Genomic DNA, 22,630 nt, shown 5'->3' with positions numbered 1-22,630 from the left:
GTGCACAGACTTTTTCCATACTTGTTGTTCAAACCAGGAAAAGGACAAACATCAATCCTACATTTTAAAAACTACAAGAAACAAATTAATATGATTCAACATACTTAGTTGTTTTAGTTAAAAAGCTTTAGAAAGTCAAATGATTACTCTGAATAAAGAAGAAAAGCACTAAGAGTGTAGATCTCCACCAGGACCAATCCTATTGTTCACGTGCTACTAAATTGTGTGCCATCTCATGTGTATCGTGTGCTGGTATGACAATAAACTTCCATGAATCCTGTCAAACACCAGACAGTTAGTAATATGGTTTCACATAAAAATGTTGGTGAAACTGCTCATTTCTACCTAGCGATAGGTGGCTCTAACTGTAGTGCTAATCACTCACCAGCAGAAAGCCCTCATCACACTGCTAATCAATAACTACCATCTTAGGCACTTAACATCACTAATCGCCAGTTAACAGCTATCATGCTAAATGTCAACTATCTTAAATGCAGACATGAAAACAAGACACATTCATGTCTTTCCCCAGTACAAACATCATAACACAATCTAAACTTATATAAACACATTACTGTCTGAGCATATAAGATATTCAATTGTGTTACATCACAATTTATTATATTGAAATTAGCCATGTGATTAAGATGGGCACGGCCTGACCAATCACAAGTCAGTAGGAGCTGCTTTGTTCTCGTGTTTGGAGAAAGCGGAAGAGCGATTGTCAGCCTGACATTGATGTGTCTCTGAGAACTGAACACATTTTTATAACTTATAACAAAATGTGTTTATACAGTAACCTGCTCACATGAGTCACATTACAGCAGGGGTGTCAAACTCATTTTAGCTCAGGGGCCGCATGGAGGAAAATCTATTTCCACGTGGGCGGGACGGGTAAAATCATGGCATGATAACTTAAAAATACGACTACGACAACTTCAGATTGTTTTCTTTATTTTACTTTGGCCAAAAACAGAACAAACACATTCTGAAAATGTACATATCACAAATAATCATCTTGACAAAACACTTCAAGTTAGTTAAGCATTTAGAGGGAAAAAAATGGCGCATTTTTAAAAACACCTTATAAAACACAATGAATTTAGACTTAATCTCAGTGTTTCTATTAAACTTTAAGTCACAACCCATCTAGGATTGAACAAAAAACTAAATAAAGCATGAATAAAAACTATTCTAAGTATCAACTACCTCATTTGTCATTTCCACATATTAATCCTGTGCTAACTCAACAAACCATACAAACTGAGGTAGAAACTATTCAAGAGTGTTGAGTTACTTCCTGTCTTCTAGACATAATGTGTATTGATAGAAAAATAAAAGCTGTGCAATGTGTGAACAATTTCAACAAAGCACAAATAAAAAGTTCAAAGACAGACAGTATTGCAGTAAATCACACACTGTTCACTTTCTTTACATTTGCACAGAAGACAATCATTTTCACAGAACTATATCAGTGTGCAGTGTCTCATGCTGCATTTTAATTATGTCAGCTTTGATACATGTCAACTTTGCAGTGAAAAAGGGTGTAGTGCAGGTTTTTGAGCGTGCGCAAACTTGACACATGAGGCCCCAGGTCCCTGGACTGAAGAAGGAGTAACCAAGCACTTGAAGCATCATCTATCTTACTGTTCAGGAAGGTTTCAGATACAGAGAAGACATGGGTTCATTAGTGGATAAGATTATGCTCCAAATCATCCAAGTTTGTATGAATACCTCAGATATTTGTGAAAGAAGCAGTGAGGAGGTCCTGGGTAGGGTGGATGTCACCACATATGAGCAACATACCACAAACTAAACAGCTATTTGGTTATTTTCCCTTGTGTGTTCTTGTGTGTTTTACTGCGTCTGCTTTATGTGTGAACCTTTTACAGCACACTGAACAACTAAATGGTTTTTCACCTGTGTGTGTTCTCATGTGTTCAGTCAAACGGTTCTTGATAGAAAAGTTTTCACCACAAATTGAACAGTTAAATGGTTTTTCACCTGTGTGTGTTCTTGTGTGTTCTACTGCGTCTGCATTATGTGTGAACCTTTTACAGCACACTGAACAACTAAATGGTTTTTCACCTGTGTGTGTTCTCATGTGTTCAGTCAAACGGTTCTTGATAGAAAAGTTTTCACCACAAATTGAACAGTTAAATGGTTTTTCACCTGTGTGTGTTCTCATGTGTTTAGTCAATATGCTCTTACTAGAAAAGCTTTTGTCACAAACTGAACAAATAAATGTTTTTTCACCTGTGTGTGTTCTCATGTGTTGAGTCAAAGAGCCACTTTGAGAAAAGCTTTTGTCACAAACTGAACAATTAAATGGTTTTTCACCAGTGTGTGTTCTCAAGTGTTGAGTCAAATGGTTATTTTTATAAAAGCTTTTGCCACAAGCTGAACATTTCCATTTTTTTTCTCCTGTGTGTGTTCTCATGTGTTGAGTCAAGTGGATCTTTGTAGAAAAGCTTTTGCCACAAACTGAACAATTAAATGGTTTTTCACCTGTGTGTGTTTTCATGTGTTGATTTAATTGGCCCTTTAAAATAAAACGTTCAGCACAAATTGAGCAGCTCAAACATATTTTACTTATTTTCTTTGTAGAGCATTCAGAGTGTTTGTTGTCAGTGTGAGTCCTCATATCACCTTCACAGTCTTTATCGCTGCTCAAAGGTTCTTCAACCTCGTCTTCAGCCTCACTATCTGATAGTGGAGCTAAGAGGTTGTCTACTTGTGGTTTCTCTTCATCATCTTCAGTCTTCACAGAGAGAATACTCAGTGGAAACTTGGTGTAATCAGCTTCCTCTCGTCCTAGAAGACACTCTCCCTCCTGAGTGATGCAGAGTTCCTCCTCTTCCTTTTTAATGCAGGGTGGTTGTGGAGTCTCCTGCTTCAAAGTGGAGCTCCCCCCTAACTGAGGGGAAACTTCTTCTGGATTACCGATCAGCTGCTGGACGTCTGCAAGACACAAACAACAAAATCACACTTTCTTCTATGTACTGTATGTGTGTGTAGTAGGGTTGTACAGTATACTGCTACTAATAAAGTATCCTGGTACTAATCAATTGAAATTGGTACTATAGCACCTTTGAAAAGTACCGGTACCGTTCTTTCATCTGAATGAAATGATGGTGACTACAGAGCCGAGGCGCACGATGTTGAGTGTGTCAAAACGCACACACAAAGTGCATACAAGCAATAACATGGTGGAGAGGAAGAAAGGCAACAAAGGACAATTCTACTGGTTAATAAAGAGGGTGTGTGAAGTGCAATATGGAGGTATTTGGGCTTCTAAACTAACAATAAAGGTGACACTTTAAACAGGGAGCCGCCGCTCTGCAAGGGTTGCTTTACACCTTTCCTGTTTGTGGGCTCCCAGACCGTGGTCGAGGAGCGCAGGGGAGACGTTCCCTCCAGGGCCCATGTTGTGTCGGGGGTAACACTGGGTCCATAAAGCTCCGCTCTTTGGTCGGAAGGACGAGGCCGTCGATTAGTTACAACTTGGTCACCAGGGCTGCAACAACTAATCGATTAAAATCGATTATAATAATAGTTGGCAATTAATTTAGTCATGGATTCGTTGGATCTATGCTATGCGCATGCGCTGCGGCTACGTCTCATGAGGTGGCAGTAAGTCAGCCAATGATGTGTCATGTGACGCTCACGTGACCACGCAGTCTCCTTTAAAGTTAAAGTACCAATGATTCTCACACACACACACACACACTAGGTGTGGCAAAATTATTCTCTGCATTTGACCCATCACCCTTGATAACCCCCCTTTGGAGGTGAGGGGAGCAGTGAGCAGCAGCGGCCGCGCACGGGAATCATTTTTGGTGATTTTAACCCCCAATTCCAACCCTTGACATACCTGCCAACTTTTGAAATCAGAAAAACCTAGTAGCCAGGGTCCAGGCACGCAAAATGATTATTAGCATTCAGACAGGTTAAAATGTTGCTAAAACCATCACTGTTTGGGCGACGAAAAACGTTGAAAGTTTTCCACTTGTATCGCTAGCAACGGCATTAGACTTGTGTTTTTTTGTCCCAACGTGGTCTTTTACATCGCTAATTCCTCCGTGTCCGATCGAAAAATCTTGTCTGCACAAGGTGCAATTCGCGTAGTTTTCACCCTTTTTGGAACGGATAATTATTCCCGGATAGGCTTTTGAATATTCTTCACGGAATGACTGCAGTTTTCTTTTCGGTTTAAGACTCGTTTGCGATTTTTCTCCGGCTGATTCCATGATCGTTCGCTCGTTTGGAAACAATGGCAACTGTATGGCGTCACATTAGTGCCAAAAATCCGAGCGCATAAAAACTGTTATCGCGCGCTGATTCTCCACTTCGTGCGCGCGCGACACCATTTTGCGCGCGCGTGGGGCCTTTCTGCGCGCGCAGTGCCTTTCTGCGCGCGCGCGCGACGCCTTTCTGCGCGCTCTCTGTGTACTCCTGGCATCTCTCCTCGCGCTGTCATGTTTCTTTTTGGCACTTTGGGGGCGGGTATGCTTAGACGGCCCCTTCTTTCTGATTGGCTGTGAGCATTTTTCATATGACCAATCATTCTCCAGCGTAGCAACGTTGTAGCCATCTTACTTCGGACATCTAGCCTCAATCATTACATTGATGTCAATGGTACATGTACTAATTACATTACCATAACTTATTATTTCCACAGGGCACAACCGGCCATCCACCATGCTATTAACACTCCTGCACATGCTACCACTACCTCTCCTTACTCGCCCACTCACCCCACATACTGCCACTCTTAAAGGTGTACACACACACACATACACTACTCTCACAACAGCTGCTTTAAAACACGCCTCACCAAATGTGCTGATTAGTATTACCACCTTTGCTTCAGACTTAGGTCAACATTTAAATAATAAGCATTCAGATCTGCACAAGGAGTTTAAATAGTGACAGGTATAATGTAGTTGTTACACCTGTCCTGCTGCTCTCTCTTTACTCGCCCGCTCACTCACTGACGTCACTCAGACAACACGTTGACATTCTCACAAACACACATACTACTCTCATAAGCTAACCAGCTCCCCTGCTGTGCACATGTAGATACGTAGAACTCGGTGCCAAATATTAGCGCAGTTAAAACTGCCCAATTAGCAGTCAACTAATGCAAGTGAAATGACTACATTTTGTAACAAATTCCTACCATTTGTGTTTTGTCTTTAATAAATGTGTTTTACCTGCTACATGGCTTATCTGTGTACATTTATCCTTTGTTTGGTTTTTAGTACTTAATTAATAATTGTATTTTTCTTAAAGCACAGACCAGGAGTCAATCAATCAATGTTTACTTATATAGCCCTAAATCACGAGTGTCTCAAAGGGCTGCACAAGCTACACTGACATCCCGTGGCAACCATAAATCATGAATAATTTAATATAATGTCAGCAAAACTTTATGTTCTAATCTAATCCTTGACTATAGCAGTCTATATGTAATATGGAAAATTGTAAATTGTTTTTTGAGTGCAACAAGAGAAGTTTAATGCGTTTTAATTTATATTTCAACCTTGTAAAATTGTTCTTTGACTTTCAGTGTTTAATGTAGTGTTGTTGCGTTTGTAACGCGAAAGCAAGACAACTTGAAGTATCTTTTGACACACAAAAAACGTGTTTGCGGTTTACTTGATCAAAGACAAGAATGAGTGACTCCTGTAAATCTCCTGACCGTCACTTAAAGGGGCCGCTCCGAATTACTAACTCTTAAGTGCATATATGAATGCTAAACAAGAACAACATTGTTATGTGCACAATCGAACAATGACAGTGAATAATGATGACAAAGTCATGTAAACACTTGTGGTGAATTATGTCCTTAAAGGGGAACATTATCACAATTTCAGAATGGTTAAAACCATTGAAAATCAGTTCCCAGTGGCTTATTTTATTTTTCGAAGTTTTTTTCAAACTTTTACCCATCACGCAATATCCCTAAAAAAAGCTTCAAAGTGCCTGATTTTAACCATCGTTATAAACACCCGTCCATTTTCCTGTGACGTCACATAGTGATGCCAACACAAACAAACATGGCGGAAAGAACAGCAAGCTATAGCGACATTAGCTCGGATTCAGACTCGGATTTCAGCGGCTTAAGCGATTCAACAGATTACGCATGGATTGAAACGGATGGTTGTAGTGTGGAGGCAGGTAGCGAAAACCAAATTGAAGAAGAAACTGAAGCTATGGAGCCATATCGGTTTGAACCGTATGCAAGCGAAAACGACGAAAACGACACGAGAGCCAGCGACACGGGAGAAAGCGAGGACGAATTCGGCGATCGCCTTCTAACCAACGATTGGTGTGTGTTTGTTTGGCATTAAAGGAAACTAACAACTATGAACTAGGTTTACAGCATATGAAATACATTTGGCAACAACATGCACTTTGAGAGTGCAGACAGCCCAATTTTCATCAATTAATATATTCTGTAGACATACCCTCATCCGCGCTCTTTTCCTGAAAGCTGATCTGTCCAGTTTTGGAGTTGATGTCAGCAGGCCAGGGAAGCTAGGGTCGATATTCTTCTCTTGATCATCTTCGGTGGCATAAGGGACGGTGTGAGCCAAGACATCCAGGGGGTTTAGCTCGCTCGTCTGCGGGAACAAACTGCCGCCATTGCTTGCCGTGCTACAGAGGTCCTTTGTCCCTGAATAGCTCACACACTCCGGCAGATTCAATGGGGGTCTGGCGGCAGATTTCTTTGACTTTATGGTTGGAAATGCATCTGCTTTGAGTGTCGCAGGATATCCACACATTCTTGCCATCTCTGTCGTAGCATAGCTTTTGTCGGTAAAGTGTGCGGAACAAACGTCCAATTTCTTGCCACTTTCGCATCTTTGGGCCACTGGTGCAACTTGAATCCGTCCCTTTTCGTGTTGTTACACCCTCCGACAACACACCGACGGGGCATGATGTCTCCAAGGTACGGAAAACAGTCGAAAAAACGGAAAATAACAGAGCTGATTTGACTCGGTGTTTGAGAAAATGGCGGATTGCTTCCCGATGTGACGTCATCGCTCCGAGAGCGAATATTAGAAAGGCGTTTAATTCGCCAAAATTCACCCATTTAGAGTTCGGAAATCGGTTAAAAAAATATATGGTCTTTTTTCTGCAACATCAAGGTATATATTGACGCTTACATAGGTCTGGTGATAATGTTCCCCTTTAAAGCAACCGCTACAGTGTAAGATTTTCTGTTTAAAATAAATTATTTAATATTGACAATTTTCGTAGTTCCTTTTATTTGTAAAAGTATCTATACATTTAGTACCGGTACTAAATTATTGGTATGGGGACAACCCTAGTGTGTAGTGTTTCATGGCCATTCATTTAGTGCCTTGCCAGAATGATGGATCAATGTTTACATGACTTGTCATAGACTCAGAAAAGTTCAGCTAGAATCACAGAAAGTAGAAAACATCTGCTTCCATGGACATTAGGATATTAAAAGATAATATCTATTTCAAAGAAGTCTGTAGATAAGTAAAGGACGTTTTTTTTTATATTAAATGCAAGAAATTTGATCCACTTTCTGTACAATTGCAATGATCATTTTGTTTACTTTGTTTTCCACACAATGTGTGCAATAAATTATAACTGGCATCTAGTGTACAACATTTATTTTAAGCTGTTTTGTTTTTACATTTTTCAGTGACTTTGTAAAAATGTCAGTAAAACTCCATGTCACAATATTACAATAGACTATTGTATCGTGACTCAAGTACCGTGATACATAGTTTATCATGAAGTCCTTTCCAATACCTCGTCTAGGGCTGGACAATTATGGCAAAACATAATAATCACAATTATTTTGGGTGATTTTGGAATCACAATAAATAACACAATTATTTATTAATTTGAAAACGTGATATCAGTACTACCAAAACTATATTTTAAATATAATCTAAAAGAACAACTGTTTTTCCGCAACCATTGATTAGCAGTCTATTTTCTTTCATTGTAGCGTTTGATGGACGCTACATCACTACATGGGTCGAAAAATAGCTAAGTTAACGACACGCTACTGGGAACTGTAGTTAAGCTACATAGCGTCGCTACTTGTGGTGCACTACTGCCCATCACTGATTCTAACTCCTAAATAAACGCTAGCAAAAGTCAGCTAACAATGCAGGTAATGGGGATGCACTCTATTTCACCTATAAAAAAAACTAAGAAATATCCAAAAATATCCAGCAACTTTTTATAAATGATAAATGGTTTGTACTTGTATAGCGCTTTTCTACCTTCAAGGTACTCAAAGCGCTTTGACACTACTTCCACATTTACCCATTCACACACACATTCACACACTGATGGAGGGAGCTGCCATGCAAGGCGCTAACCAGCACCCATCAGGAGCAAGGGTGAAGTGTCTTGCTCAGGACACAACGGACATGACGAGGTTGGTACTAGGTGGGGATTGAACCAGGGACCCTCGGGTCGCGCACGGCCACACTTCCACTGCGCCACGCCTTATACACGCTGTAAGTATACAGGTAAAAGCCAGTAAATTAGAATATTTTGAAAAACTTGATTTATTTCAGTAATTGCATTCAAAAGGTGTAACTTGTACATTATATTTATTCATTGCACACAGACTGATGCATTCAAATGTTTATTTCATTTAATTTTGATGATTTGAAGTGGCAACAAATGAAAATCCAAAATTCCGTGTGTCACAAAATTAGAATATTACTTAAGGCTAATACAAAAAAGGGATTTTTAGAAATGTTGGCCAACTGAAAAGTATGAAAATGAAAAATATGAGCATGTACAATACTCAATACTTGGTTGGAGCTCCTTTTGCCTCAATTATTGCGTTAATGCGGCGTGGCATGGAGTCGATGAGTTTCTGGCACTGCTCAGGTGTTATGAGAGCCCAGGTTGCTCTGATAGTGGCCTTCAACTCTTCTGCGTTTTTGGGTCTGGCATTCTGCATCTTCCTTTTCACAATACCCCAAAGATTTTCTATGGGGCTAAGGTCAGGGGAGTTGGCGGGCCAATTTAGAACAGAAATACCATGGTCCGTAAACCAGGCACGGGTAGATTTTGCGCTGTGTGCAGGCGCCAAGTCTTTTTTACTATATTTTGCTAAAAACATCAAAATTAATTGTATTTTTCTTTGTATTTTTTCCTGACTCCTTATTACATCCAGCCATAGAATTATACATTAAAATAAACATGTTTGAAATAATTGATTTTGAATTATCATAATAATTCATTTAAAATGACCATATTTAATTATTAAAATAATTGCTTGTTTATCAACAACTTTAGGATTTTATTCATTACATTTTGAAGCTCTCAGAAGCCAAGTTATGTTATATTCCTTAAGATTTATTTATGCAAATTTGAAGTATCAATTATCTAAACACAGTTTTGTTTGCATAATTTCAGAAATCGGAGGTCTCAAGGTTGGCAAGTATGAAGTATGGTGATAAGCAGATCAAGCAATTAGCACTATTGCTAAGTGCTATACAAAAAATACAAACTATATTCCATCCAATCTCTTTTAATATCACTTTTTATTTAAGTGAAGGCAGTTTTTCCGGTGCAGGATACTACTGCGGTAACTTCTGACAAACATTTCCGCCATTTTTGATCGAGGTAAAAATGCTAACAGGTTCTTTGTTTACATTGTTCAACAAAGTCGGCTAATTTCTATTTTTAGAGCTTGGAATTCAAACAGCTTTCAAATGAGGGAACGCAACACACTCACCTTCATCTTCGCTTTTCAGATTGTTCTCCGTTGGTGGCGCTGATTCTCTATCATCTTCTCTTTTAGCGGACGTCGCCATCTTAGCATAGCAGTAGTCGTCCATCTTCTATCACGTCTCCAATCTTCACTTCACATAACACGCCGTCATTCCACACTCAAAGTCCGTTTGGTGGGCTTAAGAAAAGGTGAATAGTTGAGGTATTTGATGCTATTTTTGAATCTATAAGATCGTAAATGTGAAACTTCTCCGGAAAGCCACGCCGCTTAGTCCGCCATCTTGGACTTCCCGCTTTACCACTGTTCCATGTGTTTGCGCATGCGCCAGAAGTGTGCAACTTCCGATCCACAACTGCACTTTAAGAAATAAAATACCTTTTAAATAACTGGCGGCCCTTTTCATCTTTTCTTACATTTCTGGCTCATAATTGAAGTGCTCCTTATCGCGAAAACATTTTTGATATCAAAATATTTTGGAGATAGAAATGAAACAAAAATCGACAATGTTGTATTCTGTCTTTTAGTGGGTTCAAGCAAACGGCAAGTTGTTTGACAAAGTAAGTCTTGTGAAAGTGTGAAACTCACACTACCCCAGTATACATTTTCAACATTATAGCATTTCACCCTTTTGACGTTTTTTCCTCTTGACTTTTATCAGTAATATCCTCATTGAAGGATCGACTTGTACTCGACCTCGGACCAACTGCACTCAGTGAGGAAACAAACACGCTCACATAAATATTGCTCTTATTGCAAGCATAGACAGCAGAACACTTCAATTTTCACTTTTGTACACTGACTTTAGTTATCTGCTGCACTGACAAGATGCCTGCTCGGTGCGTGTTGGCGACTGGAGCCAAACTGCTGTCAAAACTGGCGTGTGACGTCACCATTTACCTTTTTGTCTTACACACACCCGGGAACATGAAAACAAAATAATGGGCTCTGTTGACCACTTACTTAATAAACATACAGGACAAAGTGCGTCCTGATTCTTTGATTCTATTTTAAACTTGATGTGTGCCGATGATAAGAAAGTTTGTCGCTGCATTACTGACTAATAACCTCAGTTTGATCTGAAGTTCCATCGAGGTTTGTTTTGAAGCGAAAGTGGGCGCAGAGCACATCCCTCTACCACTGGTGTGTGACGTCATCGCTGCCTGTGCAATGCGCACTGCCTTCCTGCGCCGGTCAACACTGTGATTAATCATCATTCATTTATGGTAACGCATTTAACATTGACAGCCTTAGTTGAAACCCATACTTTATTTTTCTTAACTCAGCAAATCATTGACCTGTAAATTATGGCCCATTATTATGGAAATTGAATTGTCTCACATCACCTTTTATAAATCAATATGATATTTATACATATGCATTGTATATATTAATAAATATACAAATGTGATATATAAATAAATAATTTGTATAAATAAACACGTATTTGTAAATATATTTTTGAGATTTGAAAATATATACAAATAAAATGTATAAATATAAAAATGTGACATGATACAAATAAATCGAGAATTTCTATAAATACACGTGTATTTGTAAATATGTATTTTTGGATTTGAATATAAATATGCTTGATTTTGTATTTGTATTGAATTTGCATATGTGGATCACTTTTTTGCTTTTGTGTAGATGAGACATTTCTACCACAAACCAGATGCACAAATACATGTGACCTACACACTCCCCTACACAACCAGCAGAGGGCACTGCAGCCAGAGCCACACATTGCACTGATAAGAGATAGCATTCATTTTTCATTTAATTTATTTATTCATTTCAGGCAATGACACAAAAAAGCACAAAGTTGACAACACATAATAATATAAATTAATATAGTGCAAAAGGTAATGTATGGTATGTAATGCATGATTGTCCAGTTTTGCCTGAAAGGGAGCGGGAAGAAGATAATTTATTTAATCCCACTCCCAGTTCTCCATTCAGTGATTATTCACAATAAAATAAGCAGCTAGCACGGTCTTTGAGATTAACTGGATGAATGAACATTAGCTAATACAATGCTAACGTTAGCGAGCTCAGGCCCGTTGTGCATTTTCTCTTTAAGATGTGGATTGTTTTTGGGCAGAAATCTCCGGGCATTTTGCATATAATGCATATAATGAATGCTCTGTGACCCAGACCGCTCTGGCTGCAGTGCCCTCTGCTGGTTGTTCAGGGGAGTGTGTAGGTCACATGGTTTGTGGTAGAAATGTCTCACCTACACAAAAGGAAAAAGGTGATCCACGTATGCAAATTCAATACAAATACAAATACAAAATCAAGCATATATATATTCAAATCTCAAAAATATATTTACAAATACACGTTTATTTATACAAATTCTTGATTTATTTGTATGTCACATTTTTACATTTATACATTTTATTTGTATATATTTTAAAATCTCAAAAATATATTTACAAATACGTGTTTATTTATACAAATTATTTATTTATACATCACATTTGTATTTGTATATTTATTAATATATGCATGTGTATTAATATCATATTGATATATGACTTACACTCATACTTGCCAACCTTGAGACCTCCAATTTCGGGAGGTGGGGGGAGGGGGGGTTGGGGGTGGGCGTGGTCGGGGTAGAAGGGGGCGTGGCTAAAAGGGGAGGAGTATATTTACAGCTAGAATTCACCAAGTCAAGTATTTCATATATATATATATATATATATATATATATATATATATATATATATATATATATATATATATATATATGTATATATATATATATATATATATAAATAAATACTTGAATTTCAGTGTTCATTTATTTACACATATACACACATATAATGGCAGTATTGTCCTGTTTAAGAGTGTCACAACATTGCTGTTTACGGCAGACGAACTGCTTTACAGTATACAAAAACGTGACTGATGTTGTTGTGTGTTGTTGCCGCGCTGGGAGGACATTAATGAAACTGCCTAACAATAAACCCACATAAGAAACCAAGAACTCGCCCTCCATCATTCTACAGTTATAACGTGATTGGGCAGGTATGCTGGTTATATTGTGGGTTAGCGGACTCAGGTCCTCATGGACCTGAGTCCGCCTGAATTTCGGGAGATTTTCGGGAGAAAATTTGTCCCGGGAGGTTTTCGGGAGAGGCGCTGAATTTCGGGAGTCTCCCGGAAAATCCGGGAGGCTTGGCAAGTATGCTTACACTTCCTTTTTACTGTCATTCAAATTTGAACTTTACAGTACAGATAAGAACGAAATTTTGTTGCATTAGCTCATGGTAGTGCAGGATAAAAAAGCAATAAGGTGCATATATAAATAAATAGATTACTGTACAGATAAATATATTGCACTTTTTCATATGCATCCATGTTTATGGATGTATGTCATACTTGCCAACCCTCCCGGATTTTCCGGGAGACTCCCGAAATTCAGCGCCTCTCCCGAAAACCTCCCGGGACAAATTTTCTCCCGAAAAACTCCCGAAATTCAGGCGGACCTGAGTGACGTGTTGACAACACACAACAACAGCAGTCACGTTTTTGTATAACGTAAAGCAGTTCGTCTGCCGTAAACAGCAATGTTGTGACACTTTTAAACAGGACAATACTGCCATCTACTGTACATGCATATGTGACCCACCCATAATGTGTCACATTTTTGTGTTGATTTATTTATTTTATTTTGTGGTTTGAATTCGTTTTTGGAGCTGTCATTACACATTTATCAGTATTCACATTGGTCAGTAGGGGGCAGTAGGGCGTTTCTTCCCAATTGAATGCTATCACCTGCAGACCGGAAGTGTCTTGTCATTCTGATGAGCGCGACCAGTCTGTGAACAATTGAAACGTCCTGTGTGCTTTTTCCTCCTGTATAACAGGTTAGTTTAACTCACTGAATAATATCCATGTGATCTTTATAAGTTTAAGTACACATTCTGATGGTGGAGCTTAACTCTAAAGTGTTTGTGAGTTGTAGTTTGTAAATGAACACTGAAATTCAAATATTTATTTTATTTATAAATATATATATATATATATATATATATATATATATATATATATATATATATAGCTAGAATTCACTGAAAGTCAAGTATTTCTTATATATATATATATATATATGTATATATATATATATATATATATCTTAACCACGCCCCCCGCCCCACCCCCGACCACGCCCCCGCCCCCACCTCCCGAAATCGGAGGTCTCAAGGTTGGCAAGTATGTTATATTGTCTTTATATTCCAGCCAGTTAATCCATTTTGGAGGGAATTGAGCGGATAGTTATGATGTGTTCAAGAGTCTTACGGCCTGAGGGAAGAAGCTGCTACAGAACCTGGAGGTTCTGCTTCGTAGGCTGCGGAACCTCTTTCTATAGTCCAGCAGTGAAAACAGTCCTTGGTGGGGGTGGGAGGAGTCTTTTCAGATTTTCTGAGCCCTGGTCAGGCAGAGGCTTTTTGCGATCTCCTGGATAGGAGGAAGAGGAGTCCTGATGATCTTTTCCGCCGTCCTCACCACTCTCTGGAGAGACTTCCAGTCTGAGGCATTGCAGGCTCCAGTCCAGACAGAGATGCTTTTGGTCAGCAGGCTCTCTATAGTGCCTCTGTAGAATGTGCTCTTTTCATCCGACGCAAAAAGTGCATGCGCTGCTGAGCTCTTTTTACAAGAGCTCCGGTGTGTAGGGACCAGGTCATATTGTCAGTTATCTGCACCCCCTGGAACTTGGTGCTGCTTACCATTTCCACCGCTGTGCCGTTGATGAAGAGTGGAGCGTGGCTGGACTGGTGCTTCCTGAAGTCAACGATGATCTCCTTGGTCTTGTCGACGTTCAGGACCAGGTTGTTGGTTCTGCACCAGTCAACCAGATGTTTCACCTCCTCCCTGTAGTCCATGTCGTTGTTGTCACGGATGAGGCCCATTACTGTCGTGTACTTCACAATGTGGTTAGTAGTGGACCTGGCGCAGCAGTCATGAGTCATCAACGTGAACAGCAGCGGACTCAGAACGCAGCCCTGGGGGGAGCCGGTGCTCAGGGAGATGGCACTGGAGGTGTTGTTGCCCACTCTCACAGATTGGGGTCTGTCTGTGAGGAAGTCAAACAGCCAGTTGCATAGGGGGGTACTGAAGCCAAGGGGGGCCAGTTTGCTCACCAAGTGCTGTGGGATGATGGTGTTGACTGCTGAGCTGAAGTCCAGAAACAACATCCGCACGTGTGTGTCCTTTCCTTCCAGATGTTCTAAGCTCAGGTGGAGTGCAGAGGAGATGGCGTCCTCTGTGGAGTGGTTAGGGCGATTAGCAAACTGGTATGGGTCAAATGTGGGGGGAGGTCTGGAGACAATATATTCCTTTACCAGCCTCTTGAAGCACTTCATTATGATGGGGGTGAGCGCCACGGGGGGATAATCATTGAGGGAGAAGATTGTGGGTTTTTTAGGCACCGGAATGATTGTGGCCGTCTTAAAACATGATGGTACCACAGCCTGGGTCAGCGAGATGTTGAAGAGGTCTGTGAGAACCCCAGCCAGCTGGTCTGCACATCCCTTAAGCACCTTGCCCGGAATGTCATCAGGTCCCGGTGCTTTCCAGGGGTTCACTCTCCTCAGGGTTTTCCGGACATCCGCTGTGTCCAGGTTGAGCGGCTGCTCATCAAACAATCCGTCCATTTTGTTCGCCAAAGACCGCACGTTCCCCATGAGGAATGGATTGCAGGCTTAAATTTCCTTCTGCTCTCCTTCATCTTTATGCCGGCACGGCGTCCCCTGCGCTTTTTCCGTAGTTCCACGGGAAGGTCCGGCCGCGTTCCCCATAGCGCAAACAGCTCCTCGCGTGTGTAAACAAAAGGTCTGCTGCTCCCTTGATCAAAGCCAAACACAAAACGGCCCGAAAAGAAAAAGAAAAGTAACGAAAACACACAAAAGCGCCCAAGAACCATAATTAGTGGTTTATGGAAGGTAAGAGATTAAAAAAAAAAAAAGGCAAAAAAAGTTAAGAATAATACCAAAAATAAAGTAAAATGAAAGGAATTCAAAGGAGCTACTGTGATGTGCTGCCACTCTTCCAGGCGCAATCAAAGAATTACAGATTACAAAGCTGATGCTGTTGTCACAGTGACGGGGGCACCTTTATAGTCCGTGATGACCTGTATGTCCTGCCACTTCGTCTAGTGTTTGTGGGGTTCTTGAAAAAGTCCTGCACTTTCTGACTGTGAGCACGCTTTGCAACCTTAATGGCACGGTTCAGGCTAGCTGTGGCTGTTTTTAATGCTACCATGTTGCCAGACTTAAACGCCTTGTTCCGAGCCTTCAGCATTGCACGTACCTCACTGTTCATCCAGGGTTTCTCGTTGGCCCGTGTGAGGATGTTCTTGATCACACTGACATCCTCCATGCACTTCTGAATGTATGCGGACACAGACTCTGCATACTCCTCCACACATGTGTTATGATTATCGGTGGCGGCTGCCATGAATATGTCCCAGTCTGTGGTTTCGAAGCAGTCTTGTAATGCTGACATTTCTCCCTCTGGCCAGGTCCTCACCTGCTTCACTGTAGCTTGCTTCCTGATCAGCAGGGGCTTGTATGCAGGAATTAACATCACAGATAGATGGTCTGAGGAGCCGAGGTGGGGGCACGGTGCAACTTTATACGCCTGTTTAATATTGCTGTAAACCATGTCCAACGTGCTTCCACCCTTGGTTGCAAAATTCACATATTGATGGAAATGAGGGAACACAGTTTTCATGATAGCTTGGTTAAAGTCCCCTGCCACGATGAAAAGTCCCTCTGGATGTGTAGATTGCAGTTCATTACAAAGCATTCAAAGCTTCTTTGGTGTTAGCACTGGGGGAAAATCATAGCACTGAATTTCCGGGGTAAATAAAATGGCCTGCATTTTATAGTTAATATTTCTACATCGGGAGAGCAGTGACATGAGACTATCTTCCCATTGTTGCACCAGTTGTTATTGATGTATATACAAACACCACCGCCTCGGGATTAACCAGTGAGAGTTCTGCTCCTGTCCAACCAAAACATAGTTAGCCCCTCGATGCTAACTTCCTCGTCCTGAACGGATGGTTTCAGCCACGTTTCTGTGAGAAACATGGCGCAGCAGTCTCTCATCTCGCGTCTTGCATATAAATCCAGCTTCAGGTAGTCCAGTTTGTTCTCCAGGGAGCGGACGTTTGAAAGCATTTGAAAGCAGGATGGAAGGAAGCGGCGTTCTGCGGGGATTAGCCTTTAGCTTTGTTGTTAGCCCCGCTCGGCTATATATATATATATATATATATATATATATATATATATATATATATATATATATATATATATATATATATATATATAAAAGATATATGTATAAGATATATATAAGTTGATGTGAGACAATTCGACTTCCATACCTTATCAGTGTTACTCCCTCCGAGGTCTTAATCAAGGCTCAAGTCGTTCGTTTTTCTCACAGACATTTATTTCAGCCACGTCTTCTTCACGTTACCAACGATGCCAAATATAATGCCGTCAGAAGTAATAAAATAAGCAAACAGAACTTACAATTAGTCTGACATCCAAAAAAGAAAACACATAGATTTCACAAACATATCAGAAGTAATCATACCTCGTTGGCCTCATAAACTCCAAGGGAATAAAGTTGATTTTCAATCCGAGACTCCATTAACGTCTTCCACATCAAACACTTGTCGTCTCATGCTGCTTCCTTAATTCCCTCACATATTAATTGTCCCCCCAACAACGTGACCAAATTATATTCCCCACTCAATTGACATGGGTTTGTAACAAAAATAAAGTTAACATAAACTCGCATGAATTAACCCAAGGAAATACCTTTTTAATCACATTATGCGTACAATAGGAACTTATCTTTATGCATTGTATTTATTTATTCTCACCAACTATGACATTATATATCAAATATACATGTTGCTTCTGTCAGCAGCTACACTGACATTGATGTGTCTCTGAGAACTGAACACATTTTTATAATTTATAACAAAATGTGTTTATACAGTAACCTGCTCACATGAGTCAGATTACAGCAGGGGTGTCAAACTCATTTTTAGCTCTGGGGCCGCATGGAGGAAAATCTATTTCCACGTGGGCGGGACGGCCACTACTACCGACCACGCAGTCTGATAGTTTATATATCAATGATGAAATCTTAACATTGCAACAAATGCCAATACGGCCGGGTTAACTTATAAAGTGCAATTTTAAATTTCCTGCGAAACTTCCGGTTGAAAACGTCTAGGTATGATGACGTATGTGCGTGACGTCGATGGTTGAAGCGGAAGTATTGGGACGCCATTGTATCCAATACAAAAAGCTCAGTTTTCTTTGCAAAAATCCACAGTATTCTGGACATCTGTGTTGGTGAATCTTTTGCAGTTTGTTTAATGAACAATGGAGACTGCAAAGAAGAAAGCTGTAGATGCGATCGGTGTATTAGCGTCTGGCTACAGCAACACAACCAGGAGGACTTTAGCAGACGCGCTATCCGACGCTAGCCGCCGACCGCATCGATGATCGGGTGAAGTCCTTCGTCGCTTCGTCGATCGCTGGAACGCAGGTGAGCTCCGGTGTTGATGAGCAGATGAGGGTTGGCGTAGGTGGAGAGCTAATGTTTTTATCATAGCTCTGTCGAGGCCCGTAGCTAAGTTAGATTCAATGGCGTCGTTAGCAACAGCATTGTTAAGCTTCGCCAGGCTGGAAAGCATTAACTGTGAAGTTACAGATCCATGGTTTAATAGTATTGTTGATTTTCTGTATATCCTTCCAGCCAGGGGTTTATTTCTTCTGTTTCTATCCGCAGTTAAGCCCGATGCTATCACGTTAGCTCCGAAGCTAAAGTGCTTCACCGATGTATTGTCGTGGAGATAAAAGCCACTGTGAATGTCCATTTCGCGTTCTCGACTCTCATTTTCAAGAGGATATAGTATCCGAGGTGGTTTAAAATACAAATCCGTGATCCACAATAGAAAAAGAAGAGAGTGTGGAATCCAATGAGCCCTTGTACCTGTCAGGAGTTGTAGGACGCGAACCCCAAGATGCAGAGAAGGCGGAAGGCGTTATACGGGAAAACATGATTTAATGTTCGAAATAAAGTAAAAACACAAACTAGGAACAGGCAAAATGGAAACAGGAACCAGAAAACAGAAAAACTGGAAATAGCAAACGGCTAACAGGATCTGGCTAACAGGAAAACAAGAAGCTAGGAGAAACCAACCGTAAATAGCTATAAGGAACAGCTTACCGCTATGACGACAGCGACAAGGACAGGTAGACACTACAATGACAATCAGGTAGTGATGACAATGATCCAGCAATGACTGGAGGAGAAGGCAGGTTTAAATAGTAGCTGGCTGATTGACACCAGGAGTGGCCAGGTGCCAATCAGCCACAGCTGAGGGGAAGCAGCATTCAGGGAGACACTCAGGAAATGAAGACAAAATAAAAGCGCTGACAGGAAACTAAGACAAACACAGAGAAAAACTAAAACACAGTCAAACTGTCAGGGACAAGCCTGACAGTACCTAAGTTACGGTCAGAGCGAAAAAAGATCCGTCCTTCACTGCACTCTAATCCTTCACTCTCACGTTCCCCATTGACGAATCTTTCATCCTGGCTCAAATTAATGGGGTAATCGTCGCTTTCTCGGTCCCAATCGCTCTCGCTGCTGGTGTAAACAATGGGGAAATGTGAGGAGACTTTCAACTTGTGACGTCACGCTACTTCCGGTACAGGCAAGGCTTTTTTTGTTATCAGCAACCAAAAGTTGCGAACTTTATCGTCGTTGTTCTATACTAAATCCGTTCAGCAAAAATATGGCAATATCGCGAAATGATCAAGTATGACACATAGAATGGATCTGCTATCCCCGTTTAAATTAAAAAACATTCATTTCAGTAGGCCTTTAAAAATACAACTATGACGAAGTCAAAGAGTAAAAGTTGGCAGTTTGTTATGCAAACAGTTACCCGGCATCACTTATGCGTCAACGTCAGTTTTGATACATGTCAACTTTGCCGTGAAAAAGGGTGTAGTGCAGGTTTTTGAGCGTGCACAAACTTGACACATGAGGCCCCAGGTCCCTGGACTGAAGAAGGAGTAACCAAGCACTTGAAGCATCATCTATCTTACTGTTCAGGAAGGTTTCAGACACAGAGAAGACATGGGGTCATGAGTGGATAAGATTATGCTTCAAATAATCCAAGTTTGCACGAATACCTCAGATATTTGTGAAAGAAGCAGTGAGGAGGTCCTGGGTAGGGTGGATGTCACCACATATGAGCAACATACCACAAACTAAACAGCTAATTGGTTATTTTCCCTTGTGTGTTCTTATGTGGTTTATTGCGTCTGTATTACGTGTGAATCTTTTACAGCACACTGAACAACTAAATGGTTTTTCACCTCTGTGTGTTCTCATGTGTAGACACAATGAGCTATTATTAGGAAAGCTTTTCCCACAAACTGAACACTTAAATGGTCTTAGTCCAGTGTGTGTTCTCATGTGTTGAGTCAAATTCCTCTTAACAGAAAAGCCTTTGCCACAGATTGAACAATTAAATGGTTTTTCACCTGTGTGTGTTCTCATGTGTTCGGTCAACCTCTTCTTAACAGAAAATGTTGTGCCACAAACTGAACACCTAAATGGTTTTTCACCAGTGTGCGTTCTCATGTGTTCAGCCAACCTCTTCTTAACAGAAAATGTTGTGCCACAAACTGAACACTTACATGGTTTTTCACCTGTGTGTGTTCTCATGTGTTCAGTCAAACCACAATTTTGAGAAAAGCTTTTGCCACAAACTGAACAAATGAATGGTTTTTCACCTGTGTGTGTTCTCATGTGTTGAGTCAAACCACAATTTCGAGAAAAGCTTCTGCCACAAATTGAACAACTGAATGGTTTTTCACCTGTGTGTGTTCTCATGTGTCGAGTCAAACGGCTCTTAAAATAATAGTTTTTACCACAAATTGAACAGTTAAAGTTTTTTTCTCCTGTGTGTATTCTATTGTGTTGAGTCAAATGGCTATTTTGAGAAAAGCTTTTGCCACAAACTGAACAATTAAATGGTTTTTCACCTGTGTGTGTTCTCATGTGTTGAGTCAATTGGCTCTCTTTAGTAAAACTTTCAGCACAAACTGAGCAGCTCAAATATGTTTTACCTCTTTTCTTTGTAGAGCATTCAGAGTGTTTGTTGTCAGTGTGAGTCCTCATATCACCTTCACAGTCTTTATCGCTGCTCAAAGGTTCTTCAACCTCGTCTTCAGCCTCACTATCTGATAGTGGAGCTAAGAGGTTGTCTACTTGTGGTTTCTCTTCATCATCTTCAGTCTTCACAAAGAGAATATTCAGTGGAAACTTGGTGTAATCAGCTTCCTCTCGTCCTAGAAGACACTCTCCCTCCTGAGTGATGCAGAGTTCCTCCTCTTCCTTTTTAATGCAGGGTGGTTGTGGAGTCTCCTGCTTCAAAGTGGAGCTCCCCCCTAACTGAGGGGAAACTTCTTCTGATTCACCGATCAGCTGCTGGACATCTGCAAGACACAAAAAACAAAAACACACTTTCTTCTATGTACTGTATGTGTGTGTAGTAGGGTTGTACAGTATACTGCTACTAATAAAGTATTGTGGTACTAATCAATTGAAATCGGTACTATAGCACCTTTGAAAAGTACCGGTATTGTTCTTTCATCTGAAGCGGTCGGAATGAGTTTCCTCCGCCGGGTGGCGGGTCTCTCCCTTAGAGATGGGGTGAGAAGCTCTGTCATCCGTGAGGAGCTCAAAGTAAAGCCACATGGAGAGGAACCAGATGAGGTGGTTCGGGCGTCTGGTCAGGATGCCACCCAAACGCCTCCCTGGGGAGGTGTTTAGGGCACGTCTGACTGGTAGGAGGCCACGGGGAAGACCCAGGACACGTTGGGAAGACTACGTCTCCCGGCTGACCCTGGGAACGCCTCGGGATCCCCTGGGAGGAGCTGGACGAAGTGGCTGGGGAGAGGGAAGTCTGGGCTTCTCTGCTTAGGCTGCTGCCCCCGCGACCTGACCACGGATAAGCAGAAGAAGATGGATGGATGGGACGGCGTGACTCGGTTGGTAGAGCGGCTGTGCCAGCAACTTGAGGGTTTCCGGTTGGGTCCCCAGCTTCCGCCATCCGAGTCACTGCTGTTGTGTCCTTGGGCAAGACACTTTACCCACCTGCTCCCAGTGCCACCCACACTGGTTTAAATGTAACTTAGATATTGGGTTTCACTATGTAAAGCACTTTGAGTCACTAGAGAAAAGCGCTATATAAATATAATTCACTTCACTTCCGCCATCCGAGTCCCGTGTGTTGTGTCCCTGAGCAAGACCTTGCTCCTGATGGGTCATGGTTAGGGCCTAGCATGGCAGCTCCAGCCATCAGTGTGTGAATGTGGAAATAGTGTCAAAGCGCTTTGAGTACCTTGAAGTATAACCCATTTACCATTTAATATATATACACATATTATATTTATATATACCGGCCGGCGACAGCCTGACGCCAGATGAAGTCAACAAAAATAGTACTTCATCAATTAGTTGAAGTTTAAAACTACAGGGTGTATTAAATGTTTACTTTCTACAATATTCTAACAAGGCGCATAACAAGAATGCAAATGATTAGAATATTATTTGGCAACTTTGGACTTCCTAATCCAAAGTTGAGAGTAATGAAATGATTCTTGTTCTTTATTACCTCCAATCCTCTGCACGTTGATGTAGACATGTGGTCCAGTCTTCTCTTCACACCTCTTATTCTTCCCCAACATCTCTTCTTTCACATCATTCTTTTCTTTACACAAGCGCTTGTTTTGCTCTTCCACTTTCTTCATTTGACTT

At 40.9% G+C, this 22,630-nt stretch overlaps 2 protein-coding genes across 2 annotated transcripts; both read right to left on the bottom strand.

Moving 5' to 3' along the window:
* Positions 1-1,494: 1,494 nt before the first annotated feature.
* LOC133619244 (uncharacterized) lies at positions 1,495-9,833 on the bottom strand. The gene is made up of 2 exons (XM_072915510.1): positions 9,755-9,833; positions 1,495-2,961 (listed from the first exon to the last, which is right to left on the bottom strand). The coding sequence occupies exons 1-2, from the start codon at positions 9,831-9,833 to the stop codon at positions 1,829-1,831; spliced, it is 1,212 nt and encodes a 403-aa protein (XP_072771611.1). The 3' UTR covers positions 1,495-1,828.
* A 10,201-nt stretch (positions 9,834-20,034) lies between these two features.
* On the bottom strand, positions 20,035-20,989 carry LOC140679660 (uncharacterized). Its single transcript, XM_072915509.1, has one exon. It carries the CDS (start codon positions 20,987-20,989, stop codon positions 20,090-20,092), a length of 900 nt encoding a protein of 299 aa, XP_072771610.1. The 3' UTR covers positions 20,035-20,089.
* Positions 20,990-22,630: the final 1,641 nt, after the last annotated feature.

This window comes from Nerophis lumbriciformis, linkage group LG20 (genome assembly GCF_033978685.3).
Source record: "Nerophis lumbriciformis linkage group LG20, RoL_Nlum_v2.1, whole genome shotgun sequence".
NCBI lineage: Eukaryota > Metazoa > Chordata > Actinopteri > Syngnathiformes > Syngnathidae > Nerophis > Nerophis lumbriciformis.
The sequence above is the reverse complement of the archived record's forward strand: the minus strand, read 5'-3'. Positions and strand labels throughout refer to the sequence as shown.